This window comes from Gallus gallus, chromosome 5 (genome assembly GCF_016699485.2).
Source record: "Gallus gallus isolate bGalGal1 chromosome 5, bGalGal1.mat.broiler.GRCg7b, whole genome shotgun sequence".
In the NCBI taxonomy this organism is placed as follows: domain Eukaryota; kingdom Metazoa; phylum Chordata; class Aves; order Galliformes; family Phasianidae; genus Gallus; species Gallus gallus.
Window position 1 is genome coordinate 48,102,334 of NC_052536.1, and position 24,203 is coordinate 48,126,536.

Sequence of the window (24,203 nt, forward strand, 5' to 3'; positions counted from 1 at the left end):
AAATTATTTCATTTTATTCTTGCCCATAATACTTATTTGACAGTGAAAGGAACATTGTGCACCAAGGAGTGCATTTGACCATCAACAAAAGCTCCTGACTGTGTTTCTGTCAAGATGATAATACAGGTCAGGAGATAATAGCCAGCTCTTACGCAACCGTTCTGCAAAAGCCATTAACACAAGTTGGCTAAGAACAATTCATGAAGGTGATGGATTTTGGCCTCTTCATCACAAAAATTTGTTTAGGGTTTGTTCTACGTTTTGGTATGTTAATACCTACATACGTTTAGAGATTGTTGTAACACAGAGATTTATTTTTTAATTATTTTCTTGCTTCCAGCAGTGTTGTTGTCAAGGAAACAGAAATCCTTGTAATGCCTTTGTTCACTTTCTCAGAATCCACAGCTGGAGATGACTTATATGGTTTTTATTATGTTCTTAGTAGCTGACACACTCTCGTGCCTCAAAGGATCTTTCAAAGGAGTATGTTTCTTTGAGTATAAATAGCAGCATCCTGATCTCTCCACTGCTTGATAGACCATTGTATTCTTTCCTTCTCAGTTAAAGCAAATTAATTGTATTGTGTAATGCTCAGTTGGATGGAAATTCATCCTAATACTTGTGTGAGAAATAGTATTAAGAAAAAAAAAAAGCAAAATATCAGTGAACCTCAGCTTCTGGGTTAGATTTCCTGTTCTGTAAGGGCATCAGTTTTACTTCATAGCTCTGGAAACATTTCCAAGTGTGGTCTCAGCAAGGAATACTAGAGCAGTACCCAGTGCTGAAAGTCATCCCTCATTGAGATTTTCCCAATTCTTTGAAGTTTTTGAAGATGTTATCTGTGGAGAAGTGGAGCAGGGGAAGAGAGATATATCATGGTATGGCTAATATGCATGTGTTTCCAAAATAAGTGAGAATTACTTGGAGAAAAGTTCAGGAAAAAGAAGTTCTGAAAACTGTGGAACTGGTGGAGACTGGCTGTATCTTCAGGCCAGCTGCGGATTGTCTTTAACTCTTCCATCCTTCAGGGCTCCTGCAATGTCTTTCCCTCTGTTTACTTGCTTAGTTTGATTAAATCTTGAGAGAGAATAAAGTCCCTCCAAGTCCTCTGTGAAACTTGGTTGAGATTGAGCGATAGATGCAATGTGACCACGGGTAAGAAGCACAGGAGGTGTGGCTCTTGTGACTGTTCTTTTGCAGCCCTTTTCTCTGCAGAGATCCAAACAGATGGAGTGAAATAAGTGTTGGATATTTGAATGATTATGTGGAAAGATTCTATTTCTTCATGCTATATGGAATGAATTTTTGTCACTTTTATTATTACTCGCAAAAAAATACCAAGTATATAAAGTGCTTCTCTGACTTTTTCTTAGAAATTTGTCTGTTGTGAATTGCTAAGTTGTGTACGTACTTTCTACTAAGAGCTCCTCCAAATATCCACAAATTGTCTCTCTTATGTGGCCTTTAGCAGACTAATAAGCAAACTTGTCAGCCCTCCAGCACTGCAAACCCTTTTGCAGAGGGAAAAGTCAGTGCCAGAGATGTCAATGGAGCAGTGTCCTAGTGAAGCTTAACCGATAATGTCACGAACTAAACCCTCCAATTACATGCAGGATCTCTGTGGACAGCTTCTATATGGAGCAGAACATTGCCTGAGGTGGGAGAAGCATATGGTGGTGTTATCCCCATCCAGATGCTTTATTCCTGGTAAAAAAAAATGTTGTGACTTTTGGAGCTTGGAAAGAGCGGAGCTAGAATAGTTCTATGTTCTCAGGTTAATTTAATACATTGTGGGAGTATTGGTTTTGTCACCAGTTGAGAAATTCCAAATGTGTTTGCTGTTTAAAAGTATAAATAACACCAGTGTAAACTTGCTTCTTTTCTAGAAGTCTATCTTTATAGCTGCATCATACATACTGCTATATACATACTTAAAAAAAATCTGCTAACAAAAGTACACGGCATCTTGTGATATATATCCTTACCTCTCATGGTCTGTCAACATTGTCAAGGAAGTGAATCTTTGAGAAGCTTTGCTCTGCTTTTTCAGGTTCTACAGAGAGATTACTTGTGTTGGATTTATCAACATCAGAAGTAGAAACAATTTGCCTGAAGATTCTCTTACTTTTAATATGTTTGTGTCCTTGCTTTTTTTAAAAGCAGACCTTAATTTTAGCATGTGCATTTTTAGATCGTCATATTGGTAAATGTACCAAAGGTTGTTGACTTCTAATCTTTAGATGAGGCCTGATGGAACTTTAATGACATGGTTATACGTTTTTGCTCTTAAGAAAGAGTTAGTTATAGATTCCCTTTAAATTGAAGGGAAAATTAATATGATAAAAACTTTATTCTCTGGAGAACTTGCTTCTCTGGTATGGAACTTGTGACTTACCATCTTCCATTCCAGAAATAGTAAACCTCCATCTTCAAGGAAAAGTGCATTTTGTGGGTATTCTGAGAATCTTTGATTTGTCTTCCAGTATACGCATGCTGGGATGTGCATTTTTATTTTATTTTTATTTTTTAAATTTAAACCCAACTGCAGATTTATCTTCTATGACTTATCTAAAATGGAATTGTATGTGGGTTGCTCTGAAAGTAATGCCTCCTATTTATTTCCATGGAAACAACAACAGAAAAGTACAATAACACTATTTAATGGACCAAATTCTCAGCTACAAAATGCTATTTTTCAGCATAGTCACCACTATTAGCTATATTAACTATGCATTTTTGCCAGTGATGAACAATAGTCATGCCCATAAAATGCAACCACTGTCACCACTGCTGAAATGCACCTCCCACCACCTCACTGTGCTCACATCACTGTTTGGTCTCCGTAAACTTTTAGCCAGCATCAATGAATATCAATGGGTGCCATTATTTCTTCACTTAGAAATTCAGTGACACGCTTTTGGAGCTCCCCATAAAAACTTCTACCTTTCTTAAGCGTTTAAACTGGCCAGTGGCTTAAAGATACCAGGTGGGAGGGAATGACAGTAAAGACTGCATGTGATTGTATGATAAATACGTACCAGTGGCATAGTACCTTGCTGTATAAAGTAAGATTTCTCTAATTCATCCTATCTAGGCTTGGTACCTTCTTCCAGATAATTATTTCCTCTCTTCATTAATTTTTCTCATTCTGAACATTTTAATTGGTAGTGAGAATGTAACTTTTGCCATGTGAGCAATGGCAAATTTCCTCATCAACGGAAAACTTTAGTTTGGTGCTGGAAAAATGGGGTGCTGCAGACTTGCAGTCATTGGTGTTGGTGACCGATTATTGCAGTTTCTAAATATGCTGTATCTATAATTATGCAAGGACTGCTCAGGGAAAAAAATAATTTGCAACTACAAACAGGTGAAGCTATAAGGATGTTGTAGTCCTACAGCTTAATTATCTCACATGCAGGTAATTCAAAGAAGCCCTTTGGAAGTGCCACTTGAAACTTCTTTTCTTGTGAGTATTTCTAATAGCTTTTTGTCAGCATTTGAATTTAAGAAGTGTAAACTCTTTAACAATGTTTTCATATCTGCAAGGTGAAATAAGTGGCTAATAGCAGTGCAGGGGATGAATTACTTTAGAGAGGTATCAGTGCCACTAGGCGGCGTGCATTACGAGTTTCTACAGTTCCAGTGACTTATTTCCTTGCTTTCCATTTTGTTCACTTTCTTTCCGTGACTGCCAGTCTTCCTAGTGAAACCTTGATGTCTTTTTGTCCATTCTTGGTACTATTCTTCACCTTTTGCTGACACATGTTTCTTCTTTTTCTTTCTGGAGCTTCTGCCTGCTTCCTATCCCAACTCTGTGCTTGTGGTACCAGCTGTGAGGCTTTGGGGTAATTACTTACAAAAGGAATCAGTTGTGCATGCATCTCATTTAACCCTTTCCATGTGCTTTTAGTAAATCCGACTGTAAGCAGGTCTGTTATTCATAGCAGCTGGCTTTCTCTCTGAGGTTACAGCTGAGAAATGCACCTTTGCCAGGTGTCACAGATTCAAACCTCACTTATTTCTCCAAGTATGGTAGTGCTGCTCTGGTGGAACAAGACCATATGTTCTGTCTCCACTTTGCTGAAATAGGAGTTTTTGTATACTGAGGAGGTGAGATGGTTTTCTTTGTTAAAGCTTGGCAGATTTGTTAAAGACAGTAATATACTTTACCATGCAAAACATTTAAGTAATTTAGAAATGCATAGCTGCTTTACAGAATTAAGAACTTATTTTTGAAATTAAATACTTTATTGTGAGTGTGTTTAAGACTGCTTTTTGTCCCTGATTTCAGTGGGCTAAGAACTATGTTTGTACTTCCTATAGCATAGTGTTTTCCATGTTTTTTTCTTTTTTCTTTTCCTAGTTACTAGTGCTCTCAATGGCCTTGGAAACAATAAACAATTTATTTTATGCTACTGAAAAAATGAATAATTATGTAAAAAAAATGTTACTTGTCAAGCAAACTGATCTATGAATGGAAGACTCATTCGACTCTGGACTTTCAGGTGGCTGTTTTCAATCATTAACTGTATACTATCCCTTGTAGTTGGATGTTACTTCACATCAGTGTGAGCAATAAGGATGTCATAACTGGTTCTTAAAAGAAGAGAGCCAAACAGTTAATACTGGGGATGATACAGAATGTGCTAATAAATTGGGATTAAGTTATTTGTTGCAGATAGAGATTTGTACTCAAGTACAATTCTACTATTGTATGTAGAACTATTGTAGTAATGTGTTACTGTGTGCTATTGTAGAAAAACTGCTAATAGTGTGCATGCTTACAGTGCATCTGGCAGCACTGTACTGTAGAAGAGCTGCTAATGATCTGATGGTTAGGTTTGGCAGAGCTTGTCCAGAGCTGTTGCATTATGCTCTCCCAGTGAATAATGTGCAAGAATGAGACAGCTAAAACTGCTTCTTTTAATTTGTTGTGTTTGTGCTTTTTTGTTTTATTGACTGTGTTCAGGGTTATTTGATTATGTTGATGTATATATGTACATAAAAAGCTCTAAAACATATGGATGGCCTTTGGTGATTCACAATGTTGTATTTAAAAACAGTATGTTGATATATGAGTGCGGTCTAAATAGATGTGTTTTGTAGTTGGTAGTTACTGTATAACTGTAGCTTAATGGAAAAACAAAAACCAAACAACACCCCATAAAAAGTTGGTCAGTATCAGTTTTCTCCCTATTTTCAGAAATAACTCATGGGTCAACAGCATATAGATATGCAGTGCTTCAGAGGCAGGGAGTGTAGCTGCTAAAACCATACTTATTAACTGAGTAGAACATCATTTCTTCCTCTAGTGATGGATGTTCAAAATCTGCAGGGTGCAGGTAAGTCTTTGAATGTAGCTATCCAGTCCTTAATTACCCTGTAGGGATCAAGAGGCTTACAACAACTTGCCTCTTGAAGCGCTGTAAGAATGAAATTGAGGTGTTTTAACACTCTAGGATGAGTCTTGACTTTTAATAGAGCATAAGTGTATGAGACTTGGAAGTGATCGATGCTAATGAACATGATATATAGAGGTGAAGAGAAAATCAGATTATTTAATAAATGGCTATAGTAATTTAGCTAATCATCTCCTGGGGAGTTGTAATACATCTACTCTTCTCCTGACGTTCTCCTTTGCCTACTGGCAAGATATTGATTGCTTAAGTGTTTTTGGGCACAAATATTAACTGCTAGTGACCACTACTGTGACTGTGCTTTTAGGTATCTGGAATGTATTAATATGACTCTTAATGTGCTGCAATTACACTGTGAAGTTGATGAGAAGCTGCCAAATTCATGCCATGTTATTCTTCCTCTATATTAGCAGAACAATAGAAAATGTTGTGTTTTGAAGTAATTTATAATTGTTTCTTGTCATTATGTATTATTTTCCCTTGAATTACTTGAATTATGTGCAGCAAATTGCTCTACTGTAACCATGTCACCCCAAATATACCTAACACTATGTATAAAGTAAGCAATTTCTCTGAAGTGTTTTATTTTTTTTCCTCAGAAGTTTAGTATATGTGTTGTACAGTTGTGGGTGGGGATTTAAATGTTTTGCTGTAATTGGCTTATCCTTCTGCTAAAATATGCCTTCCCTTTCATACTGTACAGTGCCTAACCATACCATTCTAAAAAGCAATGCCCTTTGGAGAATACCTACCTGCCCTGAAGGAGGTTAAATTTGCAGTAGCTTGCAGGATATGTAACATAGCAACTGGCCTTCAGTTAACGCCTGCTTGGCTGCCCTGACTTGCTTTAGGATTGCCACTTATTTGTTACATCAGCATGACATAACCTCCTGCTGCCCATTTCATTCGGTTGACCACTTTATATGGGAACAGAAGTGGTTCACATGAAACTTTCCAAATTTCATCAGTATCTCTCTGTGTTCTTACATAGTATGGATTTTTCTTGCCCTTCTATATTCTAAGTCTTACTCCTCCACTGTGTTTCTGTTTTGTATAAGTCTAGGTAGGTTGTTCTTTCTTTCCTTTTCTTTTTTCCTAATACATGCTTTGAGCTCTCTTTGAAGAACTGAAGTTGTGGTTTGATACTTTGGCTGATGATCACTTTTATTGGAACTTGTATGGCAACATGGTCATAATTCTCACAGCTGTTCATGTCCAGAGGCTTTACAAACATAATTTTTGTCTTCGTCCATTTACAGCTTGGGTACAGTAGTTACCCCTTCTCCAATACAGAGTTGGGAATTTGAGATACAAGCATTGCTTTGACTGAGTAACGTCCCTTCCATAGTGAGAAAAGGCAAAAATCCAGCTGGCTGCTGTTGAAAGCAGGGTAATGACCTGAAGCATGAGTACCATGTTCTCTTCCCTGTTCTCTGAGTGGTTTGTTGCCAATGCTTCTGATGCACCTTTGAAGCAGAGCACTAGATGTGTATTTATGCAGGTAGGAAGCAGCAGTAAGCATTTTTTTTAGACAGTCGGGTTTCTTGGCATTAATCATTTTCAGAACATTTAATTACTGTTATTATTATTTTAAGAATTGTTAGAGGACACTTTTCAGTTATAGAACAAGGTTGCCAGTCAAACTGGATTGAGAGATGCAGACCAGTAGGACGTTCTTAAAACATGCTATTATTCACACGGTTACTTTGACTGATTAAAATCCTGTGTCAAATAATTTGAGAGCAGCAGAGGAAACTTAATCTATCACACTTTAGAATTCTGCCAAAATGTTTCTACATCTTTGAGCATGTTACTCATTAATCTCCTTCCCAGTTGGAAGGAAGATTTCTTTACTTGTAGAAGAATAAAGGATAAAATGGCAAGGTCTCATTGCTTGACACTCTGTTCTTGGGGGTCATTTTTTTCCTATTTTCACTTCTTCTTTATTCCAAGAATGTTGATCAAGGCTAAGATTGATGTTGATGCTCAAATCCTCCTTCCCTCTTTGAAGATGGTAGTGGTTATGACTTTTTTTCCCTAACAGCATAATGTCAGTGCACTGATATTAACATCCTTGTGCTATACATCCTGTTTCATCCCTGTAATTTGGTGTAATTTATCTTTTCCTAATAACCCTGACTCATCTGTAAACAAGATGGAAGAAAATATACAACTAATGGGATAGTGTTCTTAGTATGCGTGATATTGTATGCCTTGCTTCATGAGGAGTTTTTCAAACACTTATCACACACATCAGTCTTATGTCTGTGTACGATTAGGGGAGTTCAGTAATTTTTGTGTTCATTTTCACCTGATAGTGTGAGAAACTTAGCTTTAACTGTCTCTTCAGAGTAAACAGTCCAAATTAGTGTTTTTCTTAGCTTTTGCCTGAGGGGGAGTTTCTTAACAAAGCCATGTATTTGTGTTTGAACGTGTATCTCTATATTAGCAGGTAAGCAAAGGTATCCAATTTTGTTGCTCAGGAAAATACTTGATTACAGGTCTAATGATAGTTTAAGAGGTGTTTTCAGATGTGCTGAAATCAAAGACTTGAAGCAGATGAACTTAATTATCTTTGTGAATATTCACAATCACATTATGTGCTTTAAATGTCACATTTGGAAATAGTGCCTCATTGCTAGTTAATTAACAATAATTACTCAAGGTAGTACTTATGTTTCTGGAATGTCTTACCCACTATGAAAAATGTGCTTTACTTCTGAAGATTTAGCAATATGAGAAAGTTTTCATTCTTTGTATTACTGTTGCTTAGCCCCTCTGTTCTCTTTACGTCTAATACTGCTTCATGGAGAGCTGGTTATCCCATCCCCTTTGCTCTGCTGCATCTGGACAATGCGTTAAGCGCGTTATACTGTGTGATTTTTCTTTCTTTTTTACTTTTTTTTTTTTTAAGCAAGCAGTCACCTCTTAGCAGAGTAAGAAGAGGGAAGCAGTAGTAAAATAGACTGACAGTGTAGCAATCCATTATGAAGTGTTACAAAGGTATGTTGACATCTCCAACTAAAGAAATAGGGTTTATGATAATACCAGAAGGTTTTTTCAGTCATAGTGCTCAATGTGTCATTCTCTGTAAGAACGGCTTTTCTTGGCAAAGAACATTATACAATCCAAGGCAGCTTACTCTACAGCCAAAAAAAACCCCTCTTAGATCCTAGAAAATCCTCCCTGTGTTTTAGTTCTTGGCTTCTCTCTTGCATCTTTCTTTTCTGCCTTTCTTGTAGAAATTTAATTGAAAAGTGAAGAGATTCCATTTTAAAGTTTTCCCCTTCTGAAATAAATCTTTCTGAGAAGATTTTTTTTTCTAATATCCAACCTGAACCTCCCCAGGTGCTACTTGAGGCCATTCCCTCTCATCTTATTGCTGTTACTTGGGAGCAGAAGCTGACTCCCACATGACCACAACCTCCTTTCAGGTAGTTGTAGAGAGCAATAAGGTTTCCCCTGAGCCTCCTCTTCTCCAGACTGAACAATCCCAGTTCTTTCAGCTGCTCACCATAAGACTTCTGCTCCAGACCCTTCACAGCATCGTTGTCCTTTAGACATGCTCTAGGGCCTTGATGTTTTCATGTACTTAAACAGGAATTAAGTATTGATGAAGAATATATTGAAAACTGGTCACTAATCTCCTTACATTTTGTGAATAAGCAGAAGCATGTGATACTGCTGGAATTTTCAAGCCAAACCTAAAATATTTGCGTTCACTATTATTTTTTTAAATATTCATTCAGTAATCCTACTGTACTCGTAAAGTAAATATTATGAAATACATCTCATAGTGAAGCAACATCCTCCAAGCTTTTCATATGCAGCAAAAAACAAATTGTCTTTGATGTAAGGTTGTGTTTTTTAAGTGTTTGTTATTGTGGTGCTGAGGATGGAGCACTCTGGGATCTGTGATCAAGTGGTTGTGGGTGTAGCTGTACTGGTTGACTGTGTTGCTTTAGTAATGTATGTGAACATGCAAAGCCAGCTCTGCTGACTAGATGGAATTAGACCTGCTAATCATCTACTGATGCCCTTTGGGATAAAGGCCTTCATGAGATCATTGTCAGTAGTTTTCTTTTGAGTTGATGATTCAACGTGTTACTCCTCAGGTTTTAGGAGGAGAGATTAAATCTTGTACTGAAGCATCATAGGACAGTCTAAATGAATTTATAGTAATGAAATGGCATAGCAAGGAGGAGTATTAACCACATGCCTCATCACACAAGATGGCAGATATGAGTACTGGGCCTCTTTGTGTCTAATGGGTTGTATGGATATGTGAAGGAAAAATAACAAAAGCTAATCAGTTCTGTTTCGTGTAAAGATGCTAATATGTAGATACTTGAATTTCCTCAAAAAAAAGAAAAAACTACTGATTTGGGTTGATGTCATGCAAATGGCTTGGAGAAAGGGAGTTCTTGTAATCGCTTCACTTGAAAAGAGAACAGGTTTAAAAAGTACAACGGCACAGCTGATGTTGTACATTTGTGCTAAAGTTTCTGCAGATTAGTTGAGTCTAAGTTAACCTGAGAGAGCATAAAGCTGGTCTGGGCTTTGCCAGCAGGAGGAACAAGTCAAAACTGTGCTGTTCTTTTCAGTGCAGATACACATGGATGTGAAGGACAGGGAAAAGTGCAGTGATCTCAGAATGCTTGAGAGAAATGTGACAGTCAATTCTGTGGCGTGAGAGAGACTGCAGGGAGTGGTGAGACTCCTTTCATGCACATAAGAGTTTCTGGCACTCACCAGGGCCTGCAGTGTACACTGGTGTGCCAGGCTGTAGTTATGGTGATGCCTGCATTGAGTGAGGAAAACTGAGTGGAGTGGTGTGTGTGTGGGGGGGAAAAAGATGAGAGTCCCACTCTGCAATCTCTCTACTACATCTAAATGATGGGAATATGTCAAGGAAATACCTCATGTGCACTGTTGCACACATTAAAGAAAACGTAAGTTCTGGAAGACAACCATTCCCATCTGTTGTGCAAACAGCTTCGAGTTAGCAGATCTTAGTGCAGACACTCGATATCCCAGGAGCCAAATGTAAACTCTGAGAAATCCCAAGGTCTTTAGGGCACCCATGCCTTGCTATACTAGAGATACTTCTTGTAAGTGACCAGTACATGCAAACACCTGTAACATAATGCCTTGGATCTCAGTGTTATTCATGTAATGCTCTTCAGCTTTAGTTTTCTTTACAGGTTTTCTTCTGAACAAAATCTCTCTTCAGCCATTCAGTAATGAATTACCTGAGCAGGAATTCCTGCTGTAGAGACATTCGGGTCTTGTTTTGGTCTCTGTAAGGAGAGCATCAGCAAGGAGTCTGGGAAGCAGCTTAGTGCTGTGCATTGTCAGGCTCTTTAATTTACTTAGGAAGTATGAGCTTCCAAGTGATGCACCACTGCAAAGTGAAGGTGTTAGGTGGCAATAACATTGTTCTTGGTGAGTGAAGAGACTGAACCCTGTATCCAGAGGCCATTGTCACTTAGACAAATCAGTTGCAGGTGTATTCTTCAGTCATTTAAAAATATCCTGTGTTAAGTAAGCTATCAAGACTAATTGCCCTTTTTAGTGCTTCCTTGACTTAACTATTCATATGTCTATTAAAGTATATAGCTGAAATCAAATATCTTAAAATCCACATCAACAGGGATCTTACGCTTTGATATATGTTCAACTTTTTGCAGTTCCCTGAACCTCTTTTTTTTCACGTAGCTTTCAAAGATTGTGGCTTCACTGCTTTTTGGAGAGAAGTGCTGTGTTATGTGATCAGCTCACTTGACTTCACTTGGTACTGCATAGTTTGGCCTGAAACTGGCAGTGGAGCTGTATAGAACAGAGTCAATGTACTGGGCCTGAGGAGCTGGCATCTCAGTGCATGGGCATGACTGTACAGACAGCACTTTGCTGACCTGCTACAGGGCTTGCAGCTATGGGGTTATTCTCAGACGGGTCTCATCCCAGCTAAAGCTAGATAAAGATAAAGCATTTTCACAGGTCTTGAAAGGGAGACAGGGGAAAGAATGTTTCTGCTTCCAGTACAATTTCAACAGAGGCATCTCTCCTTTTGAAGAGCAGAGAGGAAATGGGAAAACTTGCACAGTCTGAAAGTCTAGATGTCTGCCAAAATACTTCAAAAGAAGCGTCCATCTATTCAGACATCTCTATCTCCTTACATCAAGAATTTATGCTGCAAACTGTTGTAGTCTTCTGCTGTGTCTTTTAAAACGTGTGTGATATAAAGCACAAATACATGCTTGTGCAGAAGGAATCTGTTTTTTCAAATATCTTTTGCTGGAACTTCCCCAAAGTTTTTAAATGAGCAGTCTAAAGTGAGGGAAAGAAAATGGTTTCAGGAGAATCTTGTTAATGATGTTTTGGCTTCAAGGAAGAAAGCTAGAATTGAGAAGATCTCAGCAACGTAGAAAAAATACAGAAGAGTAATGAAAATGAACACGTCCGTTTCCTCTCAGCTTTAATCTTGTAACAGAATGTTGCTAATAAAAATGTTACAACTGCATATAATTGTTTTGAATGGCTTTAAGTTCTAACCAACACATTAATTAAACTCTGGTCCATATTACCAAAAAATAAGCTAGTTTTTCATACCGCTCTTTTTACTTCCATAAGATCTGGAATAAATTTTCTCAGACAAGATGCTCTGGTTCCAAATCACACTCTGCTCTTGCCTTCAGCCTGTGGTTATCTGGGTTGAAAAATTAACTGTTTTTAAAATTGGTCATTTTTTATTTATTTTGGCTAAGAGGTTAAAAGCTTAAGTATTTATATAGCAAATGATAGGTCAAACCTTGCACAGCAGCAATTGTATTTCAGTAACGTGATGACACTGTAAAAGAACCATTCAGTAGGTAGTAGTAATGGCTCAAGCCTGTGATTGTTGGACCCTTGGGAGCACAGATTGCTCCTAAAGAATCCATAAAAAGTAATTAAGAATAGCAAGTCGCTTGACAGTTGGCTTAAGGTAGCTGCATATTGTGTCCTTCCCAGGGGAGTCTTTCAGTTCTGGAAACAGATTGAAAACCACTTAGGCATTACTTTTTAATTTTTTTTTTTCATAAATATTCAAAAGAAAGAGATGTGGTTGATTTTTGTGTGTTCTCTAATAGTATCCACTTTTAAAGTTGCATTCAGTGAGAAACTGGCTGGTTTCTGTTCTAATGGTGCTGCTCCCTGGACATCATATATCCCTGCAGTGTCACACAAGATGGGTGCTCTGGCTGGCATTTCTCCCATCTCTGTAGCCATTCAGCATCTGCTTCTATGTGGCAAAGCCATATCAAACTACATGTACAGAGTACATGATTAGGTGTCGAAGTGCAGCTGAAATAACCCAAACTTACCTTCTGATTTTGAGGGAAACCATCTTTCTGATGTGAAGAAAAGAATCTCTAGTCTAAGCAGAGAGGCATCTCCAGTGCCTGAAGGTGAATAAATAATTATATATTTAACAAATATAGTAGTCATCCTGCGATAATTTTTCCATCCAAATGCTCATTGTGTGGATGAAAATTTACCAGTTTTTCTTGAAGTTACATTTAAGCAATGTATGTATAAAGCTGCTAATTGCTTAATGATAAATGATTTGCGTTGTTAAGGCTTCTTCAGTTAGAAGGGTAAGTTACAGTAGATAGAATGATGCTGAGAGATTAAAATCCAGATATTTGATTCTACTGGGAGGCTTGCCATTTAGCTTAACAACCCTATTCTCTCAGCTTCTGTTAGCATTAACAAGTCTTGTGAGTCCACCTTGGATATCAGACCACTTGCAGCTTAACTCTTACATAAGCTAGTGAAGATTAACAAACTTAAAAATTGCAAGTAGAAGACCCAAAGTGAGGATGACGTAGTTATTTTGACTTAGAATACCGGTTATGGTGAGAATTGATAGTTAGTCTGTCTGATTTTAGATGGCTTTTTTTTGTGTTCCGCTGTTTAAAATGATGGTATGACTCGTAATGAAGTTGTTTTGCTGTTTAACATTATAATGGTGTTTTAATGGCACCTTAATAGTATCTCTGAGGACTTGCATCAAAATAGTTTTACCTTCTCATAATTGCATTCCATAATGGACTGTAGCAATACAAGTTATGGTCTCCTTAATTTTTTTTCATAGGTTTCTTAAATATAACAAATGCTCTAAGTTGTCATTCTGTCAAATAAAGGAAGCTTTAGATGATGATGTTGTACATAGCTTATCTTCCATACTTAAATGTTTTGTCTCCCAGCAATAATAAAGTAGTCTGAGCAATAGTAAGTTGTAACTTGTTTTCATAAAAACTTATCTGTATTACTTAATAACATTTACATGTGCATTAAACTGATTTGGCTTCCAGTTAGGAAGAAAAAGCACTTCTGATGATGCACTTTTTGTTTCTTGTGTATGTGTGACTCTGAAAATAAGTGTTGTGAAAGAGATCTATTTCATATCCAGTGCTCGTTTTGTTCTGTGAAAGCAGTCTGAAGGAAAGTGCCTATTCAGCTTTGTTATTTTTGTGAAGCCCCAAGTGTTGAATAGAAATAGTTTGTTGAGCTGAAGTCATGACAGATTTAGCAGTCACATCTACAGTTATGCTGTAATAGAAATAAAATTTTGCTATGGGTTGCTATGTCATGAAAGCACTTGCATGTAGCTGGTATTGAGTAATTCGGATACTTTTAACTTTGTTGCTAAATAAATGACCAGAAAGGCCAATTTGTCATCCTGAGCTTGTTTATACCTTGACTGTTTAAATCGAGTTCCTGTCTTTACTGTGTGAAGTATTTTACTTTTGAGCAAATAAACATTATTAAAAAATAATAGTAATGAAAAAAGATGGAGTAGGTTCTCTAGAGCAGTGGTCATGGCACCAAGCCTGCTGAAGGTCAAGGAGCATTTGGACAACTCTCTCAGACACATGATTTGATTTTCAGGTAGTCCTGTTTGGAGCCAAGAGTTGGACTCGATGTTCTTTCTGGGTTTTTTCTAGTTTGGGATATTCTATGTTACTAATTCTATTTTGGAAAGTTCAATTTAAGTAGCATTATGCCATTTTTTTTTTAACTTTAGTCAAGAGTTTAAACATGTTATTTCTGTTCCCATCTTTCATGTCGCAACATCTGTATGTGCATTATTTGCGCTTTGCAGCATTTCACGCAGACTAGAAATGTGTGTGCTATCAGAAAAAAAAAAAAACCTCAAGTGAAGGACTGCCTACGAAAAGGCTGTGAGAAGTTGGTGGACTGAATTTGTTTGTTCAGAAAATTCATATGATTAAAAAAGAGTATTGCAGACCACCAAACAGAAGTGATGTCTTATCCTGACTTTTCATCTTATCTGTTTTTCTGTAGTTCCAGGAACAAATTATGTCCAAGAAATAGGAATTCACTAATGGCAATGCTCTGTTTACTTCTTTCTTTACTTTTCCATTTAAAAACCAAAGGGATTGAACAAGCATTATTTCGAAGTTAAATTAGTAAATCCTGACAAAAATCCAGTGAATACCATTATGCTTTAGTTTTTGGTACAGTGAAAGTTTAAAATTTAATTTGCAATTTAAAGTAAATAGCTATGTAATATTCGTATCAATCTTATTCAGTCTTTTTACCATTAATCTTTTTTTTTTTCCTTTAAATCTCTCTCATGAGCTCTGTTTGCCAGTTATGCCTTGCAAAGACTCCCATGGAAGCTGTATTAATTATGCCTAGTGGCAAAACCTCAGTCAGTTTATGTATTTTAAATTGATTTTTGTTTTCAATTGTTGGTCAGATTTTCCTTTTGCTGAAGGTTATTTGTGGCAGTATGGAATCACTAAGTATATTTCCAAGAGTAGATGGCCAACAAACAAGCTCTGATTCAGTGTTAACAGCTGTTACTAAGGCTCTACCAAGAACATTCCCATGTTGTATATGATGAGATTCATAGCAGTTTGGGGTTTTGGTTGTGTTTTTTTTTATATAGAATTCTACTTAAATTAATTTTTCTGTACCCTTGTCAACTGAAAATGTCAATCTTTTGACCCAAAAGCTTCATAGAATCATAAAATTGCTCAGGTTGGAAAAGACCTTGTGCTTACAGTATCCATGCTTCTGTAGCTTAGGCATTTAAAGGTTTCTAGGTTTTAGAGTCAAAGAATCATTGAACCGTTTAATTCTGAAGAAGCCTTCAAAGGTCATCTAGTCCAACTCCCTGCAATGAACAGGGACACCTACATCTTGGCTAGACTGCTCAAAACTCCATCCAGCTTGACCTTGAGCATCTCCAGGGACAGGGTATCCACCTCTTCTCTGGGTAACCTGTTCCTGTGGCTCACCACCCTTACTGTAAAAAAAGAAAAATACAATCTAAATCTCCCCTCTTTTAGTTTGAAACCATTTCCTCTTGTCCTATCATAACAGACTCCTGTACTTCTCTCTTCAAGTACAAATATTTATGTTTAATATAAACAGTGGTGCTGTTCATCCATGTTATTGAGCTCTGTGAGAAAATTGGAGAGGTACCCTTAGTTTAGCCCATGTTGAGTAAATTTTGGATAGTTTCTCAGATTCCTTGAATTTAAACCAAATGAAAGACAGTTGTAACGTTCACCAAATTCAGTAAAGTTTAACTTTGCATCAGTCACTTTGTTCTGCTTTGAGGTTTGTGGCCTTTCTGATCTGTTAGGAGATAAACCTCTGGACCACAATATTCATGTCATTTGTGTTTTCCTTATCTCTTTGTTGGGCTGCCTGGGAGTTGTAATCACATCCATGGTGCCCTGAAGGTTAGTGTGGCCAGTGCTTTGGGGAGGATGCTATCAGTTGGTGGACTGGCTGGATAATTTCTTGAAGTCTTTAAATGTATCACTGTTCAGTTGAAATTATTGTTGAATCCCTGGTAATTGCTTTGAACAATAAATCATGGTTTTATGTGATTGGAAAAATCAGTTTTCATACTAGTCTGGTTGCTATTAGTACTGCTAACCAAGTTAGTAGTATACTACTGGCAGGAGGTATGATAATCTCTGTATGCTTCTGTCAGAATTAAATCCTCAACAGAAAAAGAACTATAATAATATCTAACATATTGTTTCCTTGTAAGGAGAACACTTTCCACCTCATTGGTTTAACAAATGTACTTGAAACACTTTAATGTTATCTTTTTGTTGAAAAATGAAGTGAGACCTTATGCTAGCTGTCTTGGTTAATTTAATTTGTTATATTTTGCTACTTTTCATTCTCCTCCTTTCTACCATATTGAGAGTACTCCAGCAATAAACCTTCCAAATACAAACTCTTAATTGAATATAAAAAAAAATAATCAAGTTGGCATTTCTTTGAGTCACTGTTCCTACTACTTTGGATTGATAAAATAATAGTGTTTTGAAATACATCAGCTCCAAAAAGAAAGCTAGTGGAATTTACTAAATGCTTGCTCAAGCAACAGAGTTGATATGTATCTTTTACACCACGTCTAGATTAGGAAAATGGATGTCATTTAAAATATGTTCCCTGGCACACTTTTAAACATTCTTGGAGTAAGTGTTCATAACATTTGAAAATGTGCTAGCTTTTCTCTAGCTTTACAGAATTCTACTGAAAAGCTCTTTTAAGGGACATTTACCTTTCACGTGAAGCTAGTATGCCCTTAAATCATATTCTGTATCACAATCTGAACATTTATTTGCATCCTACTTAATTGAAAATTGGTTTATTAACGCTTAATAAACATTAAGCCTGACATGGGCTCTTGGTTTCTCCAGACCCTTGGCTCATGGGTGAATAGGACTGTTTCTTAAACAGTACTGTTGTGTTTAGTAAATGTATGTGGGAATTTTTTTTTTATCATTCATGAAGTAGAAGCCATTGATAGAGGATGTTCGTAATTAAGGTAGAATGGCACAGTGTGGTTAAGGGGAAAGAAGTTCTGTTATTTCAATATGGATGTTCTGCTGAAATTAGCTTGAATTGATACATTGAGTTTTTTTTAATTTCCTTGTACAAGGTCCTGAAATTAATTTATTGCTTAGTATTCTTGTCTCTGCTGAAATTCTTTTATGTATGCAACTTTAAAATGTGTACAACTTACTGCCTGATAGTTCTAACCTCTAATTTATCACAATTCAATCACTGTTCTTGATTTCATTGGGCAGTTGACTGTCTGAGTAGATGCACCTCTTCCTTTCTCAAATTAAGGTGGCTATATTTTATTTTCTGCAATCCAATTTGCTTGGAGTCCAACACAGTATAGATAATCACAGAAAGCCAATGAAAGAGACGTATTCAATTACTAATTCATCAGTCGTGCGTTAGATTAGTTCTCACAACTTTTGTTACTCTACTTATGCTGTGACTTAGGAATTGAAGCCTAGTTTGTCTGGTCAATGACAGAAACCTTTATTCTGTGTCCTAGCTGATAGTATAGCACACCCCTGAGCATTCTTCTGTGCCTGCTATTTAGTTGAGTATCAAATGTTTACCTTTTTTTTGTGGTTTGCCATGAGAATTTTTATTAACTTCAACCCAAAGTACTTTATTTTAAGAGGCTGTTTTCCTGAAAGCTTTCAGACAGAAAATAGGACCCAGAAACATATAATCTGTAATAAATCTCTTCTATTATGTTGTTTAGTTCATACGATTTATCGACTTTTGATCTTGAAGGTGAGAAGGTCTAAAATGCTAGTTGCAGAATTTTCACAGTGTTCCCAAATGATGCAGGAAAGCAAGCAACTTCTGGTGCTTTTATTTCCAAATACGATGGAGAATGTGAAGAAGTAATTGAATTAGAAAATCTCTCAAATTATTTTTGCTAATGATATGACTGGTATAATTTTGTCCCTTGGCTGTTCATACCTGCCATTTTGGTCTTGTATATTAATCCGATCAGATAACCATGTAATCACCATATATAGTAGAAGAGGAAATGAAATGAAAGCAGTCAATGAAGAAAGAAATGGAAGGGCATTGTTATAAATAGTGAATTGCAAAAGAACAAGAACTAATACTGAAAAGTGAATGAGCTTGACACATTAAAGCCAATTTTAACAAAGTCGGAAAAAATGCATTTAAAGCATTCATGGTACCTTAATGCCAGAAATGTGCAGAAGAAACTCTTTTAAAATAATTAGCTAATTTAAAATCTTCGAGTCTTGGCAGTTTCGCTTTCAAATTTTGGAGAGTTCATTTGTAATCATAGATATGGAGAAGATAATACAATGATGCATGCTTTTTACTCATGGCTATCACATATTGTAATGTTTTGGGGATTCTCTGTGAAGGGAAAGGATGGATGGTTATCGTTTATAATGTAAAATGTTGCTTGAATACGTGGCAGAAAGCTTTCAGAGTAGTGGACTGAAATTTGTGCTTTCAGCTTTTTACCTCAGCAATTAAAATCATGTCTGGCATCACGACATAAAAGAGCAACTTCAGATTAAATGAGAATTTATTTCAGGTAGAAATAGCACTGAGTGTCAGTAAGAACTGAGTTTTGGATGGAAGCAGCAGCGCTTAGAACAATTGATCTCTTGGTAAAAATAGTTGAATATAGATGTGTCCTTCCAGACAGGTGTATGATAGCATTTAGTCCTATAATAATTGACATGCATGTTTAAACACCTATGGAAAAATATGTATATCTCAGCCTATGTATTTTTAGTGAACTGTCCCCCTGCCTAAGTATTTTATTATCTACTGAATATGTAATTCTTTACTTCATGTAAATCTGTAAGTTTGTTTTATAGAGCTTTATGTTAAAGGTTTATATTACTGGTATGCCTAGAGGTCAGCAATATTTGGTATATAAAATAAAACCAAGTAATTTTAAGATGATTGACTTCTTAAAACCACTGTCTTTGAGATTAAAGTTGTAGTTATAACAATAGTGACTTTTATATACTGTTCTAAGATGTTAAGTTTTAATAGTACTTATTTCTAGGGTACTCTTGCCATGTGTCTTTCATCAAGACTTGAAAAAAAATTGTTGCTGAATTCTGGTGGCTATATTGTAACCTGCACAATTGCCGTGCTCTGCACTGGTTAAATGATGTTTGTTTATTATTTACTATGGTAATTTAAAGAATGTGATTCCAGGTTCAGGCATCATGTTGGGTGTTTTGCAGCTCTGCAGGATACATCAATGCCGTCTTTCAGACTTTCATTTTAGCCTTATTGTTCTATCCTGGCTTGAGCCAGCATATAAATAAAGCAAAGAAAGCAAGTTTAGAAAAACTTACACATAAATTATTTCTGAACTACTTAACTATCTCTTGGACGGTTGAAAGAAAAGCCCTAAAATACTTTACATCCTGGAGAACCTGTTAATCTGACATTTGAGTGTTTGGCAGAGAGAAGTGTTCTTGCATAGATAAGATTCATCCCTTTGCAGCTGTCTCCCTCCTTTTTTTAATGTGTGTGGCTGCCCATAGAGAATAAGCTCCAGCTATAGAGCTGGCCATCATCTGAAGCATTTGATGGAGCATATGGAATTCTCTTGTTAACAAAACCTTCCCCCCCCCCCCCCCCCCCCCCTTTTTTTTTTTTTCCCTTTGGATAAAGCAAGGAAAAACCATATCACAGTAATGAAGAACTACTTAAGAATGCAAATATGATGTCTTCTTTGTGATGATCCTTTGTAATTTGGTAATGGCATGCAGCGGGTTCTCCGTTTGTGGCCATAGCACGGTTAACATCTCTATCGCTTCTAAGCACAGAAGAGTTTTCATCACTTGAGTTGGAGACATTCTATTACAGTTAAGCATTCGTAATTCTGACTTTTTGGTAATTTCTTATGTGTATAGAATGTGCAAAGCTTGTTCTTTAATTGCCTTGTTTAGAGTGCTGCACACGCTTTTGTATCTTGATTTTCAATGGCTCACCTTTATATGACATTTTATGGGCATGACTGTGTCCCTTAAGTGATTGCTGAGGAGCTAACTGTAAATATCAAATACCACTTCTTGCAAATAGCAAGTAGAGCTTCCCTTGTCCTTGGGAAAATGAACATGGAAACTTAAAAATTTGAAATTATTCTGTGGATGCAACGGGGCACACACTGGTGTATTAAAGTTAGACTGAGGTATGTTCACCAGATAAAAGATTTGAAAAATTCCTTCAGGAAGACCCCATCTGCTATTGCTAGGGATGGGAGCAGCTACCATGCGCAGAAAACGTAAAGACACACATGAGGAAACATGAGGACAAGTGGGAGGACACCTGAAAGTCAATCATGGAATCATCATAGAACGGCTTAGATTGGAAGGTATCTAAAAGCCCATCCAGCTACAACTCCCTGCCATGGGCTGGTTGCCACCCATCAGCTCAGGTTGCTCAGGGACCCATCCAACCTGGCCTTTAGTGCCTTCAGGGGTGCAGCATCCATAGCTCTCTGGGGAGCAGTGCCAGGGCCTCACCACTCTCACACTGACAAGCTTCCCCCAGATGTTTAATCTAAGTCTCCCCTCTTTCAGTTAAAAACTGTTTCCCCTTATCTTATCACTATCTACCCATGTAAAAAGTTGTTTTTTCTCATATTTATCAGGTCCTGTTAAGTACTGGATGACCACTATGAGGTCTCCTCAGGGTCTTCTCTTCTCTAGATTGAACAAGCCCAGCTCCCTCACCCTGTCTTTGTAGGAAAGGTACTCCAGCCCTCTGAAAATCTTCATGTCCTCCTCTGGACCCACTCCAGCAGTTCTGTGTCTATCTTATTCTGAGGTCTTGATGCAGTGCTCCAGATGGGGCCTCACAAGGGCAGAGCAGATAGGGACAATCACCTCCCATTTGGAGGCAAGGAGCAGAGAAGAAGTAAGAAGAGAACAATGGATCAGGAGAGGCAACCTTTGATCCCAGGCACATGCAATGCCTATGGTCCTGGTGAAGGGACCAATGTAATGTTAAGCCTGCTGAAAAAAAGAGAAGCTAGGATGAGAGTTAGGAGAAGACTGGAGCCTGAAGGAGGAAACCTGTTTGCCAAAGCTCTTCCTCAGTGTGTGAATCAGTGATTCAGAGTTTATGCTAATTGATGGGTAAACTAAGTGAACATCCTCAGTCAAGTCTGCCTTGTCCATGTTGCTGTAATACCAGAAGGCATTGCAACACCATTCTTCCCTGAGCAAAAGGAGCTGATAGAGAATATACTTGCAGGGAGAAATACGATATTGAGTCTTTCCCCCGGTATGTGGTTGGTCATCTCTACCATATGAATCAATCAATTCCGTTTCACAAAATGGAGAGAGATGTGTGGCTTTAAGGCTGCACTTTTTCCATTTACAGAGCTTCTTTATTTTTTTTCTAATCAGGCTAGTGCTAAGAACTTGCTTTACTTCATCCTTCTTGTGAAAATTGAGTTTTCATACTTAATCAGGGAAACCTGTCAGAAAAATATCTGAGGCATGTACCACCTGTTTTTCCTTTCATCTGGATTCATTCATTAGCTTCTTCATATTAAAAGCCCTCCAAGACACAATTAACCCTTTTTAATACTGTGAAGCTTGAAGTGATCTTTAAAACTCATTAAAAGAGAGAAACTTGCTTTCAAAAGCAGCTTAATATTACATTTTCCTGATTTCTTTTCTTTTTTGGGTATGACCATCACAGTTACAGTCTTAACTGACTATTCAAGTAATTAATGGTAATTGATTGCTTTGCGTTGCAGAACTATAGCCTGTGCTAGAAGATCCTTTGATGAAATAATTCTGTATAATGTAATACTGCTTTCTGAGTATAGGGTTTTACTTTGACTGATACTGTAATAAACCTGTCATGAAGCACTACCAAAGCATTGACTTATTTGTACTACTAATATTAGAAGAAATAAAATTGAGGATTTACCAGTGTGGTTATAGCAGTTGGTATATATTTCATTAGACCATCCAAATAACAGCTGTTATCAGATGATCATGAGATATTTTATGACTGACCTTTTACCAAAGTGCAATATTCATCAAGAAAATTGGATATTTAATCTTTTTCTCACAAAAGCAAGCACGCCAAATCTTTACATGGGCCATTTGTTGCTAGCCTTGTAATTTTTGCTAAAAATTATGACAAAAGAATATGGCAAAAAGGATGAGCTCTTTATTATTGCAAAACACATTTAGTAATTGAAATTATAATTACATCTAGTAGTTCTGCATTCTAAAATGTCTTAGTTGGAAACAATTTATGTTTAAATATGCTTCTTAAAGTATGAATTGAGCTATTTGTATTCTGCAATTGTTAGCTGTTACATAAAAATAAACAGATAACTAGAATCAGATTTTTAGAGGTGCTGAGCATTGATCTAATTTGGTCCAAAATAAACTGAAAAATGAGGGCTTAGACCTATCCTTTCTTTATATCTCCAAGATGATACTCTTATCGGACTCCTCAGCGAAGCTAAGGAAAAATTCTACTTAAAACTACAAACTGCAAAACTGAGAAATATGATTATAGCCCATCTATAGGCAGATGTGATCTGCTAGGAAGGTCAGATAAAAGTACAAAACTTCAAAGAAAAAATTATCTAAGGAGAAACTGTATTTAGATGCATCCATACTCAGAAGAGCAGAAATATAGCTGGAAAATTATAACACAAAATGCCACTGAGAGCAATAGAGATGTTTCAAGAAATAATGTAAGTCATGAAAATGCATTATATATTCATGCCTTGTTAATAAAATGCCTTAATTCTAATCAGCCGTGCAATTATTTCAAACAGATATTTACAGCTTGGCAGATATGCTTTTGGAATGCAAAGCTTTCTTAGTCAGAAAATGATTTGCTCTAACTAGTTATCAGTACATTGAAAAAATTATTCTATCTATTTTATGATTAAAGTTGCCGTTTTTCTTTTTTTTAAGGTATGGGATGCTGTAGACACAGGTGTTTGTTTGAGGACGTTTTCCTGTCATTCCAGTGCTGTCCGAGCTGCCCAGTGGTCATCCTGTGGAAGAAGGATCCTCAGTGGCGGCTTTGATTCCATGCTGCACCTGACAGATGTGGAGACAGGTAAAGGCCACATACTGGTACATTTTAGTAGTATTTGTTACCTTTGTTGAGCGCAGATAAATCTGGATCATGTAAGCTTTGCTTTTTCTTTTGAAAACACGCATAACATCTATAGATGAGAATTAGGTTAGAATTCTTGAAATGTCCTTCACTAAAAAGTTTCTCACAATTAAGGGCAGTTTGAGATTTTTAAGGAGACCAGAATGTCTCTAACCTTTTGACCACATGCAATTTCTGTTGTCAGATACTGCACAAATAGGTAGAATGACAGCTGAGTATTTTTTATGCTGTCACAATCATTCATTAAAGTGTTTGCAGTGCGCCTTAAGATTGACTTCTGTATGTAGTTACAGAGTATAGAAACATAAATACTGATGGGAAACTTGAGATTGGATCTGCATTGTGAATTTGATTGGGAATTTGAAAGTTGTGAACTCAACAATTAATTTTCAATTAATGCTCTGTCTCCTCATGTTTCCTTCACAAGCCAAATGGATTCTGTCAGTATTACTTCTTTATCTACGTTATCAGCATTCATACAGTGATGTTCTTTGAGGCCATTCGTAACAGGACATCTGTGTGTGTATAAAAGTGGGATGAGGCCTCAAATGGTTTGCTGAAGAGATGCAATTTTTTTTATTTTTCCTTCTTAATTTGTTTTTAAATATTTACCTCTGCAAACATGCAGTGTTTTTTTGTATGACACTGCAAAAGAAATCCATGCAAAAATGACAAGAAGCTTTTGTTTAAGAGAGTTTTATCTTATATACATTTGTATATAAGCATGAATTTGTATGGAAGTATCCAGGGAATTGAATT

The 24,203-nt window shown here is 36.8% G+C and overlaps 1 protein-coding gene across 8 annotated transcripts in view; it reads left to right on the top strand.

The window, feature by feature from the left end:
• The window catches only part of WDR25 (WD repeat domain 25), a 59,103-nt gene that overhangs the window by 9,982 nt on the left and 24,918 nt on the right, over positions 1-24,203 (top strand). For 5 of the 8 annotated variants that reach the window (XM_040701256.2, XM_025150903.3, XM_025150905.3 and 2 more), the window contains 2 exons: positions 3,419-3,466; positions 23,237-23,384. In XM_040701256.2, the coding sequence (XP_040557190.1) occupies positions 3,419-3,466; positions 23,237-23,384 (196 nt within the window). The remainder of the gene's footprint in view (positions 1-3,418; positions 3,467-23,236; positions 23,385-24,203) is intronic. The other 3 variants (XM_426463.8, XM_046942117.1, XM_046942118.1) reach the window with 1 other exon arrangement.